The following is an 18,718-nucleotide window of genomic DNA, read 5'->3' as shown; positions in this document are numbered from 1 at the left end:
ATATCAATAATCCCCTAGTCAAAACATTTCTGGGACCAGTGCTCCCTGTAAGCTGAGTGCTTGGGTAGCAACCCAGGGAGAGATTAAGATGCCACCCAGCTGATTAGCAGAGCACCCACAGCTACCCATATCTGGCAGCATGTGTTTCCACTGGTGGTACACATCTACACATGCCTTGGCCATAAAACAAAATTTACTCTGCCTATGAATGGGAAAAATTAGAGGGAACATTCTCTGGGCCACCTTTTCCGAACAATCAACAATTTCAATTCTCCAGTCAGAAGTTCTCCAGAGACCCAGCTTATGAGAACCCAACTCACCTCCCTCACTGCAATGTGAAAACACTTTATTTCATTTTTTAAAGTAATTAAGAAAAATCTTCTATAGTGATTACTTAAAAGTATGATCAAATTCCTATTCAAAAATTCATCTCTTTGTCATCTTACCCCCCACCAATTTGGGATCTACCTTGTCACACTGCTTCATTTCGTACAGGCTTATTTCAGTCGCATCCTGTTACATCATGTCAGACATTTCAAGTGACAGCAGCTGCAGGCCCATAAACTAGGCTGGACTTGGATTTATTTTTCCTTTGGATTCTATGGGCAGCTTTCTACAACTGTCCGAGTTAATTGCACCAGACAGTTGTTACTTCATAGGCCGCCTCAGAAGACAAAAGGAAAATTGAGCTCAGATCTCATGAGTAAAGATTGCCAAAAAGGAATAATTAACGTGATCAAAGCAATGTGTATGGAAAAGAGGGAAGGGGGCTTCAGGTGGTGCTTAGGGTACTATGTGGCGTGGGAGTTATAAATGTCTCAGAAGGTTTGGTTTCAGGCTGCACTGAGACCTCAACTCCCTAACTTCTTGCAGACCCTCTCCTCTAGAGAAAGGGTCATATTCATGTTGGCTTCATGAGATGCCCCCAGTAGAAGCCAGGCACAGAGCTCGCCTCTCCTGCTGCCAAAGGTAAAGTACAGTGCAGAAAGACCCACCCTGAGTAAGAGAAACAGCTCTGAGCAGTCAAATGATAAAAATAAAGTCTGCACACCACAGTGCAGAGTAATCTTCCTCTTGCATATTAAAACGGTATTGAATAATATCACAGAAAAAAACAGAAGGGTGTCTGTGGCATTACCGAATAAAGCCTAACTAAACAGTGTGTGTGAAAATACCCACGAATACAATTTATAACCTCCTTAGTTCATAAAGCAAGCTACATGGTAGTCCACTAACAGTGCATGCAGATGCAATCTTTAATATGTATTCTTATATTTGCTCGATAAAATGCATCCTGTCGTTCACAGTTCTTAAAAAAAAAAAAAAAAAAAAAAAAAAAAAAGTCTATTAACTTAGACTTATGTGACTTAAACTATATAAGTCATGACCAGTGTTCCCTGTAAGCTGAGCACTTGGGCAGCCACGCAGGAGATTCAAATGCCACCCAGCTGATTAGCAGAGCAGCCACAGTCCCAAGAGCTGGTGGCTTGTTTTTCTACTGGTGGTGCACCTCACATGTGCTTTGGTACTTATCACAAAATTTATTCCACATATGGCTAAAAAAATTAGAGGGACCCTTGCTCATCAACAGGTTATTTCTGCATTGTGTTTTTTCACTCTTGATGCTGTATAGCTGTTCATACCTAGTATGATATTTGTTTTACATGCCTTGTCTCTTAAGGAATTTGAAGAGGTTGCGGGTGAATGTGTTGAGGGATGGGGAGGAGTGTTACATTCAGGGTTAAATGGATTTTGGGAGAAGAACCTTTTAACCACCCTTGGATTTTTTGAAATGTTGTGGTTATTGTGTGGTACGGTAGTGACAAGAGATGAGGAGGATAGCATGTACCAGCAAAACAGACAGGAGTTTGGGATAGCAAAGGAATTTCAGGTTTTGGGTACTATTTGAATAACAATTTCTTATTAGGTTTGTATCTGGCTTCCTATGAAAGTGAAAGCCCGGAGAACCAAATTGAAAAAGAGAGATGGAAATCCTTGAGGTAGGAGTTCATTTTATAATTATAATACAAATACAGATTATACCTCCTTGAGACCTGAGTGGTCCCAAACAAGGGAATTTGCTGGACCAGGGGAAGTCAGGCCTCTGGGCTCTCCTGGGGAGCCACCAATCTGCTGGCTGGGCTCCCCTCCTAGCTTTCACCCTGTTCCCCACCCCCATGCTGCTCGGGAGAAGAGAGGCTCTGCTCCCAGCCCTCCTACCAGCCAGGTAGTAACTGAGACTCTCTGGCCCAGACACACTCTAGTCTGGCAACATCCTCTCAGGCCATGGATGTTGCTGGACCAAAGAGCTTCAACCTGTACTTCTTTGATTGTCAAGAACTGAACTGAGCTGGGCCTGAAGTTTGAAAATTTCTTAATAAAACTGTCATCACATATGTGTCTTGTGTGTGTTGAAAAAGTTCTCGGTTTAAAGCTCTAGTCTGCAAAGCTCTGGTTTGATAAAATAATAGCGCTAATATAAATTATACTTTGTAAATATAAAGGGCTCGGGTCTCATTTACACTGCCCTGGCTGGATGAAGGTGCCTGGGAATGGATGTAAAACACTGCCAGAATGTCATTTATATCCATATGAAGGCTCCTTTTTATAGGTGGACCAATATAAATAGGCTGTAGTGTAAATGAAAATAAAGCTTCTCAGATAATTCTGAATGAGCCCAAACCAAAACTGTTCATGCATACTTCTATGTTTCATCTTCATTGTGATAATGTTTCAAATTTGCAGATCTACTATTTTAGGCAAGACTTGAAGACTAAGATTATTGCAGGACGACATGAAAAAAAAATCAGCAAAAATATTTTGCACTACTGATTCCAAAGATGCCTATTTGGGATTTAGTTTATTTCCTTCTCTTCCTTTTTATTTTTGGACGGCCTAATGTGATGAACTGGGTTCATCCAGTGAAATTCACTGAGTTGACTTTATGCACAATTATGCTTTTTGAATTAGTCAAGAGAAGAAAAACAACAGATCATTTATGGCCATCCCAAGACTATGTCGGTATCACTGTAACTTTGTCTCAGAAGGAAGCAAAACAAGAGCAAGGAGAGTGATGGTGCTGCGACAGAAAATGGTCTTCACTGGAGAACTGAAGATACAGCATGCACATTGTAGAAGCAGGTGCTTCAAACAGCAGCTCATTAAATCCTTCCTGAGTACAGTATTGTAAAATCAAATTAATTAAGCGGAACAGCTCGCTGGTTAATTGTTAAGGAAAGAAAGAGGGATTTTACATCAGCAGTCTTCAGCCTTGTTGAACAATGCACTGACTTCAGCAGAGATAAGCTATCGGTGGATAAAAACTTAAGTTAACTACATCAGCATGAAAAATCATGCAGGCCCCATGGAAGGATGTGAACTGTGACCATTGGTTATTTCTTCTTTCTCCAATGGTTCTTGCCTTTCTTACTGTGAATCTTGGCAGACTTTTCTCTGGGGTGTGAACTGAATCATAGAACACTAGAACTGGAAAAGACCTCAAGAGGTCATCAAGTCCAGTCCCCTTCCCTCACAGCAGGACCAAGAATCAGCCAGAGTCTCTAAACTATCCCTGATAATGAGACAAAACACAGATGTCCTGAAAGCTCTGGAAAGCAAATGGCTCTGAGTCCTACTTACCTGTATGTATGTAATCTGTTCCCTAATTCTATTGGTGCTGAGAGAGGTAATTTTAAGGGCCTTACCTTATAGACAAGTACTAGATGGTGGTTATGTGAGGAAACTCATCTGGTTGAAGTTGATTTTGATTTTGTCTCCTTGCTTTAACTTTTGTTCCAGTGCAACACAGTAGCAGGACACGGGGCAGAGGGTTGCGGGGAAGGAAGAGCAGCCTAGATCTATGCATTCAAAAGTGCATTAGAGTGATGAAAAGTTTTCGCTCTATGTACCAACGCACTAAAGACATTGCAACACCCCATTTTTATTGGCTTTTTTGTGCTGATCCATGCTCACCGCTTTCCTTCCACAGAGATGATATGCCATTCAGAGTGGAGACCACATCTACCTTGGTGTTTGCAGAAATCAGGGTGCTACTGAAATACGGGTTGAACCTCCCTAGTTTGGCACCCTCAGGGCCTGACAGGTGCCAAACCAGAGAATTTGCTGAACAACAGGAGGTCAGTATTGTCTAGCAGCATTACCAAGACTTCCACTGCTTATTTGCTCTTAGAAGACATTTGAGGGTAACCTAGAGCTAAATATCAGCACAGAACGCTGAGCGCCAGGACCGGTGGCTGTAAACACGCTTTATGGGACTGTTAGAAACTTTGGCCATGATGAGTGGACATCTGGCTGAGTAAAATCATGCTGGACCAGAGTGTGCTGGACTAGAGGTTCAACCTATGTAAACATTAAATGACTAAAAATGAACTGGGCTTTTACCAGGTGCAAAACAGACTCTAAAACTAGAGCAAATGAAACTAGAGGACCTTACCTGTTTTACTCCCGTGTGCCGGCTCATGGTACTGTTTGTGAGGATAAAGACCGTTTTTTACGGTACGCAGTGGGTCAGGCGTGAAGAAAGACACATGCAGATGCATAACAGAAATGAAAGTGGCTCATGATTCTGCACTCCTCATTTAATTACAGGCTCAATGTTGGCATTTTGGCTGCCCCAGTTGTTTTTTTCTGACCAATATAAAGGGCTCAGCTCTACAATGCGGTCAGTCATAACTTTCAATCAGTAAAGAGTGAAGAAGCATGTGCATAGCATATCGGGATGGCTGCTGGGTTTGAAAACAAAAGAAGAACAAGACTTCTTAGAAATGTGGTTGTATGTTGTATGGCTTTTGCCAGAAGGCTACACCCCTTGCTCACTCACCAATTAGCTGTAACTGAGTGTGTTGTGGCAGGATGCTCTCTCATTGGCCTACCCTTGAAAACCACTCCAAAGCTTCATTTGGTCAGAGCCATGCTGTCCATAGGATGAATCAAGGCAGCCTCTGTGGGCCACAAGGTGGCCCCCCAACCATCCTGTGGACGGGAGGGACCCAGGAGATTACGGTGCCTGGCACACGGTGGCAGGAGGGGTCACTCCCTCCATGCAGGTGGTGCAAGCTAGAGCAGCCCAGCAGCCTGCTCTGCCCTGTCCTGCTGCCCTCCCAGCCCACGCACGGCATTCAGCTTCATCACAGTGTTGGGAAACAGAATGCCCTGCCTCCTGCCACTGCAGACAGTGGTGCAGAGGTGCAGTGGGCTGGGAGAGCGGTGCAGCGGAGCAGAGTAGGGCAGGCTACCGGGCTACTCTGTCTTTCATCACCTACATGGTGAGTTGGGTCGGGCAGAAGGTGAACGCTGCTGCCATTGCACTTGGTCCCCGTAATCCCTGAAGCCACGTTGCTCAGGGGAGAGGTAAGACGGTGGGATGGGGTGGAGCTTGGGAAAGAGGTGGAATGGGGTGGGGCTTGCAGCACGGGAGGGTTGTCCCAGGCCCCACATCACCCTCGGGATGGCTCTGCATCTGGTACAGGAATTGTCATCCATAGGGTATATACTGCACTTATTCCCATAATGCTACACTGGCTTCTGGGGTGCAGTACAGAGTGTTGATTTTGATCTACTAAACACCTGCAGAGTATTTGTCATGACAACCTGAGGCCAGGTTTACACTAGGCCGAAAAGTCGATCTAAGATAAACGTAGCTGGAATTGATGTCGGTGGAACTGTGTAGCTGGAATTGACATATCCTAGATCAATTTTCTGGATGCTCTCTTACTGGAAGAAGAAATTCTCCCATTGATCTTCCTTATTCCTTGCAACAATGAGGAGTACCAGGGCCAATGTAGAGCCCTAATGTTTTGATTTTGTGTGTCCTCACTAGGCACCCTAAGTCCAATCCTGGAAGGTCAACCCTGAATTGAGGCCATGCTCTCCCTCTGCTGTGTCATAAGGTTTGATGTGGGCTGGGCTGCTCTTCTAATAGATCCTGGATCTGAGTACCTAGGGGCTTAGAGGCAACGCTTCCTCAGTGGAGGGTCCACTGTTTTCCCTGTGAGGTCTGTTAGAAGTTGGGTTTCCTGTAGAGGTCCTCTGTTTACATGAGCTTGTGCCCAAAGCAGCTAATTGCAGGGAGGATGCAGAAGCATTTCAGCCTGGGAACCAGTGTTGGTTGGATGCCATTAATAGACTTTTTTTTTGTAAGTGTGTGTAAAATAGATTAGATAAGTGCATTTTACAAACCAATCTTTTGAAATGACACTACTCAGCTGGAACTATTTCCAAAAGGTAAGATATTAGAAATCTGTTCAATTCCAACCAAATCCAGGGTGATATCCATAGACATTCGTAGCACTTCCAAGGTGTATGTCGACTCTCTGAACAACCATTTTTCTTAGCGTGTGTCTTCATGACGGGCGTATTATGACTTCATTGTGCTTATGGTCTCCTTTTACTGTGTGGAACTTCAGCATCCTTGGATTTGCTTTTCAAAATGGGAATTGTTCGTTCTTTAATGATCAGATGGTGGTGGGGATACATTCTTTCCCTCCAAAGATATGAACTAGAAATATTATACTTTACGCTTCTCTGATGCAGTCCAAAAATTCAAAGACCTTTCCAAAACTAGTTGACCTAAGTCTCTGGGGATCAATACTGGGGTCAAAAATTTCAAACCTGATGCTTAAAGTTAGGTACCAACGGCCCAGATATACCAAGGTGTTCAGGCACCTACAGATGCAGATAGACATCTTCTGGTATTCTTAGGAGACCCCACCTGCCTAAATCCCATTTAAATTAATTGGCATTAGGTGTGTGGGTGCTTGTGAAAATCCTATTTTGCACTTGTTTGTATCTTTAGGCACCTAAAATACGGGAAAATATACATATGCAGGTACTCATTGAAGTGGCCTTTTATTGCAGAGCAGCTGAGCATCCAGAGGCCTCATTGTTTTCAGCAAGCATTGTGGAGAAGCAGGTGGCTGTGCTTCACATGAGGCACAGAGCATGTTGCAAAAATTGGTCTTTAAGATTTGAACCTGAGAGCCTGCCAATTGGTTCCTGTGATGTCACTTGAGTGGGAGATGAGGGAACTCCACAGCTTGAAGGCTTTAAAGATGCCTTGCTTTGATATAAAGGACAAAACTCCTACTGGATAAAGCAGGGGCGGGGCCTGATCTGTCGGTTACGTCTGATTTGTGCACGGCCTAACCATGGATAGAATTGATGAGAGCGTTATGGCCTTGCTTCATTCACAGGTTCAACCCCTAAGGCGAGCACAGTAACAGAATATTCCATTGCCACGGTGGGGGATGGTTGTCGCAGTCAATTGTTTTAATTATATTATGTCGACGATACAATGATAATAAAGTCCTCCCCACTGCTTTCCCTTTACTGACAGGTGAAGAACTCTTCAGAGCTAAAGGGAGTGAGCAAGCACTGAAATACAGGTTGCACCATGCTAGTCTGTCACCCTTGGGACCTGACGGGTACTGAAAGAGAGAATTTGCTGGACCCCGGGAGGGCAATACAGCAAACCCTCGATTTTACGGAGCACGATTTAGTGGACTTCGAGAACAGTGAACAAGGCCGTTGTTCCCAAAGTCTATTGGGGGTCTGTAAAATCCGGACTTTCTTCCCCCCGCCACCAAAAAAAAAAAAAAAATGTTAAGGGACTTATCGCTGCCAGGGCCTGGAGGAGCCACTCACTGTCTCCTCTGCTGGAGCCGCCACGTGCTCATCTAGCCAGGGGCGGGTGCATATGCAGGCAGATAGCTGTTGTGTACATGCCCCACCCCTGGTGGGAAGAGAGCACTGTGGCTCCGGTGGCAGCTCCTCCAGGCCGCACAGTGGCCCTTTCCACCATGGTCTGGCAGCTCCAGCTGCGTGGCAGGCTCCGGTGGTGCCAGCTCCATCAGCCACAGTCTGGTGAGCCTCTGGCATGGTTTTTTTGTTTTGTTTTGTCTTGTTTTGTTTTTTGTTTTTTGCAGTGGGGGTGGGGACAGGGGGACTGGAGCTGGTACAGCCTGGCGTGGGTGGGGGTGTGGTAAACCTTCCTATTTAATGGGCATTCTGGTTTAACGTACACCCCTCCCCCCTTTAGTCCATTAAACCAAGGGTCTACTGTAGTGTCTAGCAGCATTACTAAGACTTCGAAGAGCTCAGTAAGCAGTTAAAGGTAGCGACAGCACAGAACACTGAGAGCCAGGACTGATAGCTATAAAAAAAACTTTATGGGACCCCAGGAAACTTGGCCACACCCATGGTGAGGGGTCATCTGGCTAAAATTATGCTGGATTATAGATGTTGCTGGATGAGAATGCCAGGCTAGAGAGGTTCAACCTGTATTAGAAAGCATGCAGAGATAGACAGGTCACTTACAGTACCTGTCGTGACTTTCTAATTCCATTATTTTCAATGGATTTGTGTTTAGGATAACTGCTTGAGGATTCTCTCTAAAGTGAAAAACAAAGCATGGCTAGAGCTGTGTATTTCAGTAGCTTTATTTGTGGTGTAAAAAATGCCCAGCCCAATAAAATGTGGAAATACTGAACATGAATATGACTTCTCTACTGCAATTGCGGTAATCTCCCCTACCTCTCCTGGAAAAAAAGTTCATCTGGTTCTCTGCAGAGCAATTATAGTGCTAACAAAAGTCACATTTTTACTTCCTAAGGTCTCAGGCCTGCAATTTTGCTGCCTGATCCAGAGCCTAGGTGAAAAACAAAGGGGCATACCGAGGGCCTTCAGCTTGTCAGTGGGATTAGAATGCTTTGCACCTTGTAAAACATACTTAGCACATCGCAAGATCATGTCCTAATGTCCACACTGCAGAGTTTTTCAGATATAACTTATGTCAGCATTCGAACGTCGAAATAAGTTGTTTCTGAAAAGAGTGTTCACGCTCCAAGAGCATTTCAAAGTTCAGTGTTCACACTGGAGAGCCCAATTTGGAAATAAGAGCAATGATGGGGTGTCTCCCTGGAGGCCAATTAAGTCATAATTACATCTGCTTAATACAGACTCAGTTGTCAGTTTTAAAATTGAAAGTGGGGGATTGATTAAAGTAATTTGTTTTGCTGGAGTTACTATTTCGAGTTAAGTGCCCTGTTATTCCAGAATTGCAAGCTTTGCAGTGTGGACGCAGGAAGTTGTTTTTGTCTGGTTTTGGTTTTGGTTTGGGTTTGGGTTGGTTGAGGTTGGTTGTTGTTGTTGTTTTTTGTTTTGTTTTGTTTTTTTCTGGGGGGGCTGAGAGAGGGGGTTTTCTGGAAGAAAAAATAAGTGTAGATAAGCCCTAAATTCCAAACCAGCTTCAATCATGTTACCTAACTAAAAACAGACAGTTGCTTGAGTGTAGCACCAGTGGTGCACTTCAAATTGAGAAGCAACTTAAAATGCAGAAATTTGTTTCTCAAGTTGAAAGTATCTGCTGGTAAGATAATCACATCTTTTAAATCAGTCCCATCCCTTACTGATTCTTTGGTACCTTTATCGTGTTTTTATTGTAACTATGTCGTATACCTTTCTTTAAAACCTGGGCACTGGTTTGCCCACAATTGTAAACCATTTAGAATGGAGCTCAGATTATTGAATATCTAAGTTATTTGTCAGCAGAGATTGTGATATTACTGCTATTCGTATCACTGTAAAAGGAGTACAGAGTTAATATAATCTAGCCTTAGAATCACTTTGTTTTACATTGAGATAGGGGCTGAGCCAATGCACCATGACATATCAACGGAAAACCTCCTACCCATTTCAACAGACTTTGGATCAGGCCTTCAATTGCTAAAATTTTGCTGCTGAAAATCATAGATTGAGATGAAATTAATTGTGGTTATTGCCTCTTATCTTTGGGCCAAATGCTGCCCCCTGGTACACAGGTCTGCTACTTTCCAGAGGGTCAAAATTGGGCCTCCCAATGAACTTTCATTGATTTCATTACAGATACAGCAGATTAGACCCAGGCTGAAATTGGCCTGAGTTCATTTATACGTCTGAGATCAGAATTTGGCCTTTGTGTTTTAGGAACTTTTTTCTGTATTCTAGCCAGCAGAAGCTATCCATATATGAAGGCTGTCTTTAATTGGAAGGCAACACCCCTTTGATTTTCAACTCAGATTTTTGGTTATACAGGTTAAGGAAAGAAGAGGGGAAAATGTACAAAGGCAATTGGTCAACATTCATATGCTTAAAACTAGACTAAAAGTTCTTCCTTTATGCTTTTTATGGCCATAATTCTGCCTTTGGTTATGGACGTGCAGCTTCTACTGACATCGGATGGAGCCCCCACATGCATCCATGTTTAGGTTACCAGATTAAAAAAAGAGTACAGAGGGAGTGTATCTGTATCAGCACCTGACAATGCACATTGTACTAATGTATTTATAGTATATCTATTACCATATGTACTGTATATATTATAGTAATGTACTAGATACACTATAATACATTAATACAACATGAGTTGGTAGATTTTGATCCAGATGCACTCCCTCTCAGGGGTGTCCTCCCTTTTGAAAGTTCAAATATGGCAACCCTAACCCAAAAGAACAATTTGGTGCTAAAAGTTTTGGGATTTGAAAACAAAATGCTTCAGTGATCTGTTTCCTAAAGTAGACAATTTAAGCCAGTCACTTATGAGCCGTCCTACAGTCAAAACTGATCATCAGTCATTTGGAATCTAGTCATCTCTTCTTCCTCCTATGAGCAATGGAACCCTAGATCATGCAGATCCGGGAAGGCAGGTGAGGGAAGGATGCATGCATGCTCCCCTTTAGTAATACCTATTCAAGTTTTGTGTGTGCATGGGTCCTGGGCTCCTAGGGTCAGGAAGGGATGGGCTGGAAGTAACCCAGTGGGCTGAAACAGCCTTCCACTCTAGCTAATAAGGGACAAGCTCACTGCTATTAAATGCAAGTAAACTTTTAGAGAGATGATTTTTACAAAGGCACAGTTACTAACTTCCCCAGGAGGTAGCCTGTAAAAAAGATAGAAACTGTTGTTATAACAATTATGGAAAACAATTCAGTGTCCAGAGTTCACAACACTAGGATGCATGCCGTGAATCTTAAAAAGTATGAACCTTCTATTTGCATAGGATAGAAATCTGTTTTAAGAGTGGTTGCACTTTTAGCAAGTTTTATGAAATGTGACGGCATCTGCTACTGCTGGCTCCTAAATGGACTCAGAAGCGTTACTCCACATTCCTGACGGTTACCTAATTTTGCAGGTGGTGTTATTACACTATTTTTTACACCTTTGCTAGACAGCTTCCAGTGCAACTGTGCAGAAAATTGGCAACTATGTTGTGATAGATATTTTTACCAAGCAAGAACCAAACAGGGCATTGAAAGAAATATGGTATTAAGGATGGAAGGTAGCTCCTGATCACCTGAGTACGGGTAGTAGCTGTGGGTTTTTTTCCTGTAAGTTCTTTTTATTTTTTAAACCAAAATTCCTTCATGTTCAGCTCAAATAGGTATCCCAGTAGCACCCTTTGTGAAATAGGTATTCTCAAAATAACATTAACACTTTAGGAATTGCACAGGCAGACAACAAAAAGGTTATTTGGAAATGGCTATTATGATTTTGCAACTGTACATAAATCTTACAAAACGTTGATGGTCATCTGCATACTCTACCTTGCATAAACTCTGCAAGAGTAGCATGGTCATCAGTATGCTTTATACCTGTCTGTGGAAATGTCTTAACCTGCATTCATGATTATAGCATCCATCCCACTCCAATGCCTTTTTATACAGCTATGGTGAGATTGTTATGGACCCCTTTTGTCAGTCATGTTCAAGATAATTTACCTATGTGTAGAATTTATATATTACAACCCTAATTTATACTGTGTTTTAACAGTTTGCCTGAACTGTCTCTGGTTTCTAAATTTTGTAATGTGAGTGTCAAAATAAAAAAAAATGAAATGCTGCTGCTCCAGCTGTTCAGTATTTTTACGTGTGTACAGTTTTATTTTTGGAGGAGACGAAGATAACTGTGGATCATCATAATACACACCAAATTCTTGATGCTTTCAGGCGCCCTTTAAATAGAGGGATCTGAATGCACCAGAACACTTTTCGTATGAATGGGTAAACTGAGAAACACCTCAATGTTTGCTGTTTTTCTGGGATTTCCACTTCACTGTTTGGTTTTGCCTTTGCAAGCATGAGATTGCACTATACATCACAGTAAAAGTGAAATGCTGATAGTCTTCATTACTAGTTTTCGTACCTTAAAAAAAGGTAGCTACAAACATGAGTGCCAAACGCGCAGCTTCTTCTGATTCTTAGGTGGTATGAGTGTTGAAGATTTTACAGTCATTTAATATACAATTCACTTGTACAACTGTATTTCATTGCCTTATGATTATTATTCGCATTGCAATGGAACCACCTGAAATCAGGGCCCATTGTGGTGAGCATTTATAGTTAAGAATCCACTGTAGAGAAGTCACACAGGTGGTCAGTGGCACAGAAGTCTTGTCCAATCCAGTGTTCTGTCCACTGAATCACACTGCCTCTCTAATTGTACTACAGGTTGAACCTCTCTAATCTGGCACCCTCGGGACTTTACCTGTGTCAAACCACAGAATTCACTGGACCACGGGAGGTCAATACTTTTTAGCAGCATTACCAACACTTCCACTGCTTACTGGGGTCTTAAAAAACATTTAGGGGTGAATTACAGCTAAATAACAGCACAGAACACTGAGAGCCAGGACTGGTGGCTGGAAATTAATGGGACCATGGGAAATTTGGCCACACCTATGATAAGTAGTCATCCAGCTAACTAAAATCATGGTGGATTACCGATATTGCCAGACGAGAGAGTTCTGGATTAGAGAGGTTCAGCCTGTACACTCTTGAGCTTTAAAAGTACCTTTACAGACTAGAAAAGAGAGGTCTGTCTACTGCCCCATCTCCTCCCTTTTGGGGACGCTGGATAGCACTGCCAACGTCTCTCTCCCTGCAGTCTGCCCCATAGCACTGCAGCTGGAAATTCTGTAAACAATATCACGCGCTCAGAAATACAATCGGTATAATTCAGGAAAATGTTATGCACAGTGATGGCCTTCTTAGCCCTTGGGTGCACTGCTCTTTCGTACTCTCACATGCCTCTGCAAGGATGCAATGAAGCGCTCAGAACAGGAAAAGTGCTCAAGGAAGGCTATGGATTGGTCACCCCAATAACTAAACAACAGGGACAAATTCAGAAAATTGTAGTGTGAAGCGAATGCTGCCTGCAGAGTCTCATGGCTGGGGTATAATAAAGAAATTAATCAGGGTGAATGGTAATAGCACTTCTGGCTTGGGAGACAGCCCAGAGCGGGGGCATTATTTTTTATTTCCTGACATGGTTCAGGCCTGCAAATGGGGGGGCAAAGGAGGCAGTTGCACGGGGGCTCAGCATTTCAAATGAGCCCAGTACTCCAGCTGCCGCCATGGCTACTCTTGCAGCAATGGCATCCGAAGCTGCTTGTCCCTGTGAAAAGCCACAGCTGTGCTGCTCCACCATGCTGTGCAGCTATGAAGGGGAAGGATAGGCCAGCGCAGCCGTCTGAGCAAAGCTATGGGCTGACTGCCCTAGGCCCTTCCGCCCTTGGCCCTGCCTGCTCTGGGGTGCGAAGCTAGGCCCCTCCCCCCACACACAAACCTTGCCCCAGGGCCCACGGTGTGTGACTGCCTCCCTACCATGGTTTATACACTTGATGCTATGCAGTCACTACACCTAGTGACACTTGATATATGCACACACAAGTGTTTGCCACACAAACAGTAAAAATCTTCTCAAACTGATGTCAGGCTGAGTAGCTCCACGGCACAGGAATCCATGCACCTCTCCCCCGGGGTGGAACCCCTCTGCTTTTATCTCCTCACGGTTAGCTAAGAACCACCACAGAAAAGGCCATTTCTACATGGGCTATTTCTGCCTGTCAGCATAATTCTGCCTGCCCAATCCTGACACAGCAGGTGAAATCATGCTCACAGATCATATTCTCCCCAGCAGCCCGATTCCCGCTTCTGCTGGGCCGCCACTGCCACCTACTGAACCGAAAGAAATACTAAAATAGCACTGAGCACAGCTAGTGATTATTTTTAATAGTACGTTCCTGTTTGAGGTAACAGTTTGTGTGCAAGTATTTTATTCTGCATGCCACACATGTGCATTGCTTGAAGCTCTGGACTCAGATATTTATCTGTATCCAGTTAAATGAAGGATTACATTTTTTATGAACAATACATGTTGAGAAACCCGCTCACCGGGCAGCACAAGGAAACCCAGTAAAGTGAGCTGCAGAAGAGGCACTGGCAGACCCAGTGAGGGAATGCAGCTACCTGTCTGTTTTCTTCAGCATCCCTACACGTGAACTAGCCTGCAGTGCCACTACCCTTTCCTCTTCCCAAACTATCCTCAAGATTTGCTTATAAAAAGATGTTCTGGAGAAGTTGTCACAAGCACTGGCAAGGCAGCAGGCCAATTTCAACCAAGAAAAAATTACTGTGCTTCTTCCTCACCCTTCCCCTTCTCCTTCTGGGGCTTCTCTTCTGAAATGGTGAGTTCCTCGGGGCGGGAACTGTCAGCATACATTTGCAAAGCTCTGAGCATATTGTAGGCGCTGTAGCAATGGTAACACAATAATTAACCATCCAACCTCTCCCCCATGTCCTTCTCCTCTACCTTAGTTCTGCTTCATACTGAAGAGCAACAGGAGAAATTGGGGTTGTGGTTTGATGGAATCTGTATTTAAAGCCTTACCACCAAGATATCTTCTTCCAAGGAAGTCTTGAAGCAGATTGGCCAAAGCTAAAAGGCCCTGCTGTCCACAGTATAGGCATGCCTGGTTCATTACTATTTGGCAGGAGTAAAAGTGGGAATCCAGTTCTGCATGTACACTAAAAGTCACATTTCACTGCAGACATGCAGTCCTTTACAGTAAAAGCCATGCTTCACCTTAGCTAGTCAGTACTGATTTGAGAAGAGGTTGCTCCAGGGAAGCAAATCCCAATGCATTGTCTTGCCACCTCAGCATTGCCAAAGATGTTTTGTCCACAAAATGCTCCATGGAAAAGTCATCAGATCAGGGAACCACAAATACATTCACTTTGGAGATTTACAATTGCCCTGCAGAAAGGTGCTATAAATAAGTGAGTCTGAATATTGACATGTTTGAATAACAGTTCAGGTCCAAGTCCCATCATTTGTACTAAGTGCCTTTAACTGGTGTGCAGTTTTTCTTTAACAAAACTGGGCTGGTTGGGGTTCCTCAAATCCCATTGTTCTGTGTGTTTGCTGAGGCCACAGCAGTTGGGAAAACAATTTTCCAGTGTGTAGAATTGTACATTGATCAGACAGACACTATATTAAGGATTGGTTCACCTCTGTGGCATCACTGCAGGTTACCAAATGTCATTCATTGTAGAAAATTCCATGTTCCTATCAGTCAATATAGGTTGAACCTCTCTCATCTGGCACCTTTGGGACCTGACCAGTGCTGGTTGACAGAGTTTGCCAGACTACAGGAGGTCACTATTGTCTAGTACGTTACCAATGCTTCCGTTGCTTACTGGGCTCTTGGAAGACATTTAGGAGTAAATTACATGTAAGTAACAGCACAGAACTCTGAGAACCAGGAGTGGTGGCTGTAAGCAAACTTTATGGGACCACAGAAAACTTGGCCACACCTATGATAAGTGGTCATCAGACTAACTAAAATCATGCCGTATTACAGATGTTGCCAGATGAGAGAGTTCCAGATTAGAGAGGTTCAACCTGTACTGAGCTGTTCTATAACGAGTTATACAAAAGCAAAATCTGGCACTCTGGCTCTCCGATTTTGAAAGTAGTTCTATTGAAATCAATCAAATTGCTGCACAAATCTTAAGCCCCATCAGGAGTAAGAAATAGGTGGTCTTGGTGAGTCACTTTCGTTGACTGATGTATAGTCTCTCTTTCTGGAGCTCCAATCAATTCTCTAATGGCATGGAGGGCAGGTGGTGATTGTAGCTTTCTGGCTTAGACAGGAAATCAATTACATTAGGTATTGCAAGACTTTCTGGTGTTGTGTAGGAGAGAACCCCTAGTACAAGCTGTTAGCCATTTGTTTAAGTCTGTCCATGAAAATACAATTAGTCAACCTAGACACCAGATTGCCACAGAAGAATTTAGAAACGGGAGAAACTTTCCCCAGCTCTCACAGGCAATATAAATCACCCACAGGACAAAGTGAGAGAGAGTGTAATATTGGTCATTTGGTTATAAGGTATTGAGGAGTATTCACAAACACTGAGGAACAATTTTTAGACTGTACAGTTCATTGTAAAACTTGCAATGTGGGTAATAAATTAGTCACTGGTGCTAGGTGAGGGATAGAGAACTAGAAATATCTCCACAACTTATGCTCAGTGAATTATTAGTTTCCCAGTGAGTTATTACATGACACCTTTAGATACTATAGACAGAATGAGTTGGGTAGGCCTGCTGATGGTGGGGTAAAAGGGGGAGTTGCCCCCAGGACTGGTGGTTGGCAGTAGTGGCAACCAGAACTCCAGGCCTCTTTGCAGTGCTGCTCCTGCTGTGTGTGGGTTTGAGGGAGTGGGGACAGATCCAGAACTGATGTCCAGGCTGTCCAGGCAGATGAGAACTGACTGTTCTTGGCTCTGCTACTTCCAGGGTACAAAGCGAGGCCCCTGTCCCTCCTTGCCCAAGGGCCTGTGGCAGCTGTTGGTGCCACCGAGTTAGGGTATGCTGCTGAAACCAGTTAGCCCTTTGCCTTCTGGCACTGGGAGGCTCTTAGGGTCACCCACCTGCAGTCAGCTCTGATGTAATCTTTACAGTATCTCCTGGTTGTTTCCTTTAGCTTACTGTGATCATCTCAATCTTCTCAAGGATGTAATCTTATCCAGTTCACTCTTACCATATGATTCACCATACTGGGTCAGACCAAAGGTCCATTAGCTCAGTATCCTGTCTTCCGACCATGACCAATGTCAGAGGCTAGGTACATAATTGATAAATTTATCCTCCATGACTCTATCAAGCTCTTTTTTGAACCCTGTTAAAGGCCTGGCCTTTGCATATCCTCTGGAAAGGCATTCCACAAGTTGAGTGTGCATTTTTCTCCTTTTGTTTGTTTTAAACTTGCTACCCATTAATTTAATTTGGTGATGCTCCTAGTGTGTGTGTTATGGGAACCAGTAAATAACATTTCCTTATTCACTTTCTACACGTGTCATGATTTTATAGACCTCTATCGTATCCTCCCTTTGTCTTCTCTTTTCTAAGATGACATGTCTCAGTATTATTAATCTCTTGGCGTATGGCAGCTGTTCCAAACCCCTAATCAGTTTTGTTGTACTTTCCCCACCCATGCTCATGTTGGAAATGAAACGCAACCACATTCTCTGAGTCAGACAAAATGGATAGATGGAGATAGGTATCATAAGCGTGTAGAAAATATGAGCTTCCATCCCGTCACCTAATTCCTTCACTCTGCAATGACTTTGTAGTGTACACTGAACAGGAGGGGTGATGTGGTGGGGTCCTATGAAGTACCCTCAGCAGAGAAAAACAATTACCTAAAACGACTATCTGGGATTTCTTATGTGGAGAGCATGAAGCCAACACATGGCAGGCGGGTCTGCTTCACATCAGGTCCCCAAGTGAGATGACAGCAGTCCATGATCAATTTGTGACAGATTGATTGATAGCAGCATGGCTATCTGATCTTTAACCATGGCCAGGAGATCACTGACTGGTGCAGGTTCAGGCAAGTGTAGCCTGTTCTGAAGCCAGACTGATAAGGATGGAGAAGCCGAGAGGCATCTATGTACCTGCTGCTCCACTATCCTCGCCAGAAATGGAAGATCAGGGTGACCTTCCTTAATAGAGGTCATGACATTCAGAAAAGGACTGTGTTTCCCCACTAGCCTTCATCAGCATGAGTCCAATGCGCAGGCTCTGGCATGAAGTTCCTTCAGCCCCTCAGGCACTTCACAGAGCAGCACTAGCACAGGTTCTAGCACTGATCTAGCAGCCATCTGCTTGGGGTCTGGCTCCATGGTCAGGAACAATAAGGATGTTACTGTACTATTCACCAGTGTGGTTAGCAACAGCTGCCCTGGATGCATTACCACAGTATTTATTCATTCTCTCACATACTTCATGAGCAGGCTGTTGTCCACCAGAAATCAGTCCCGTCGCCTGCTCACAGGCCATCTGGCTGCCAGGGGCAAGGAGAGGCACTGGCGATGCAGAACTGTAACTTAGTGCAGTAGGGCAGGCTGGGCCCCCAAGGTCACATTCTTGGAGTTATCTGCATGCCTACATCCGTGGGAGTTAGGTAGCCAAGTGATGGTTGGGGTTCTGGCCCACAGGGTGCAGGGGCCTACGGGTACAGCCTTGCGTTGATGCGAAATTTGTATCTGCAGCTGTATCTGCAGAAACCAGCTGCCGAGGTGGGTGGCCCTGAGCATAAAGCACATAACTGTGGGTCGGCGGGGCTCTACCTATGGGCGGCTCAGTGCTTTCCACAGCTCCCCTTCTGCAAGCTCCCTGCACCCTCTCCCAGCAGGGCGGCACCCTTGCGCCTACAGACCATCCCCACCCACAACACGGGACCAGTCTCAAAGCTCCTTCCCCACCCTCTCAGCAACGGGCGCAGCCGCAATGCCTCCCCATCCCGCCAGCAGGGGGCGGAGTCTCGAGCCTTCCCAGACACTGTGAGGCGGAATCTCGTTGCTGCCCGAGCGGAGTG

The 18,718-nt window shown here is 44.2% G+C and overlaps 1 protein-coding gene across 10 annotated transcripts in view; it reads left to right on the top strand.

Annotated features, from left to right (window-relative positions):
* RASGEF1C (RasGEF domain family member 1C) overlaps positions 1-7,933 on the top strand; it is a 139,693-nt gene extending 131,760 nt beyond the window's left edge. For 5 of the 10 annotated variants that reach the window (XM_075009879.1, XM_075009882.1, XM_075009878.1 and 2 more), the window contains 2 exons: positions 1,928-2,000; positions 3,989-7,933. In XM_075009879.1, the coding sequence (XP_074865980.1) occupies positions 1,928-2,000; positions 3,989-4,151 (236 nt within the window). In that variant the 3' untranslated portion in view covers positions 4,152-7,933. Of the gene's footprint in view, positions 1-1,927; positions 2,001-2,745 lie in introns of all 10 variants that reach the window. The other 5 variants (XR_012647642.1, XR_012647643.1, XR_012647644.1 and 2 more) reach the window with 5 other exon arrangements.
* The last annotated feature ends 10,785 nt before the right edge of the window (positions 7,934-18,718 follow it).

The sequence above is a fragment of the Carettochelys insculpta genome, chromosome 15 (assembly GCF_033958435.1).
Source record: "Carettochelys insculpta isolate YL-2023 chromosome 15, ASM3395843v1, whole genome shotgun sequence".
Classification (NCBI taxonomy): Eukaryota; Metazoa; Chordata; order Testudines; family Carettochelyidae; genus Carettochelys; species Carettochelys insculpta.
This window is presented reverse-complemented; position numbering and strand designations above follow the sequence as displayed.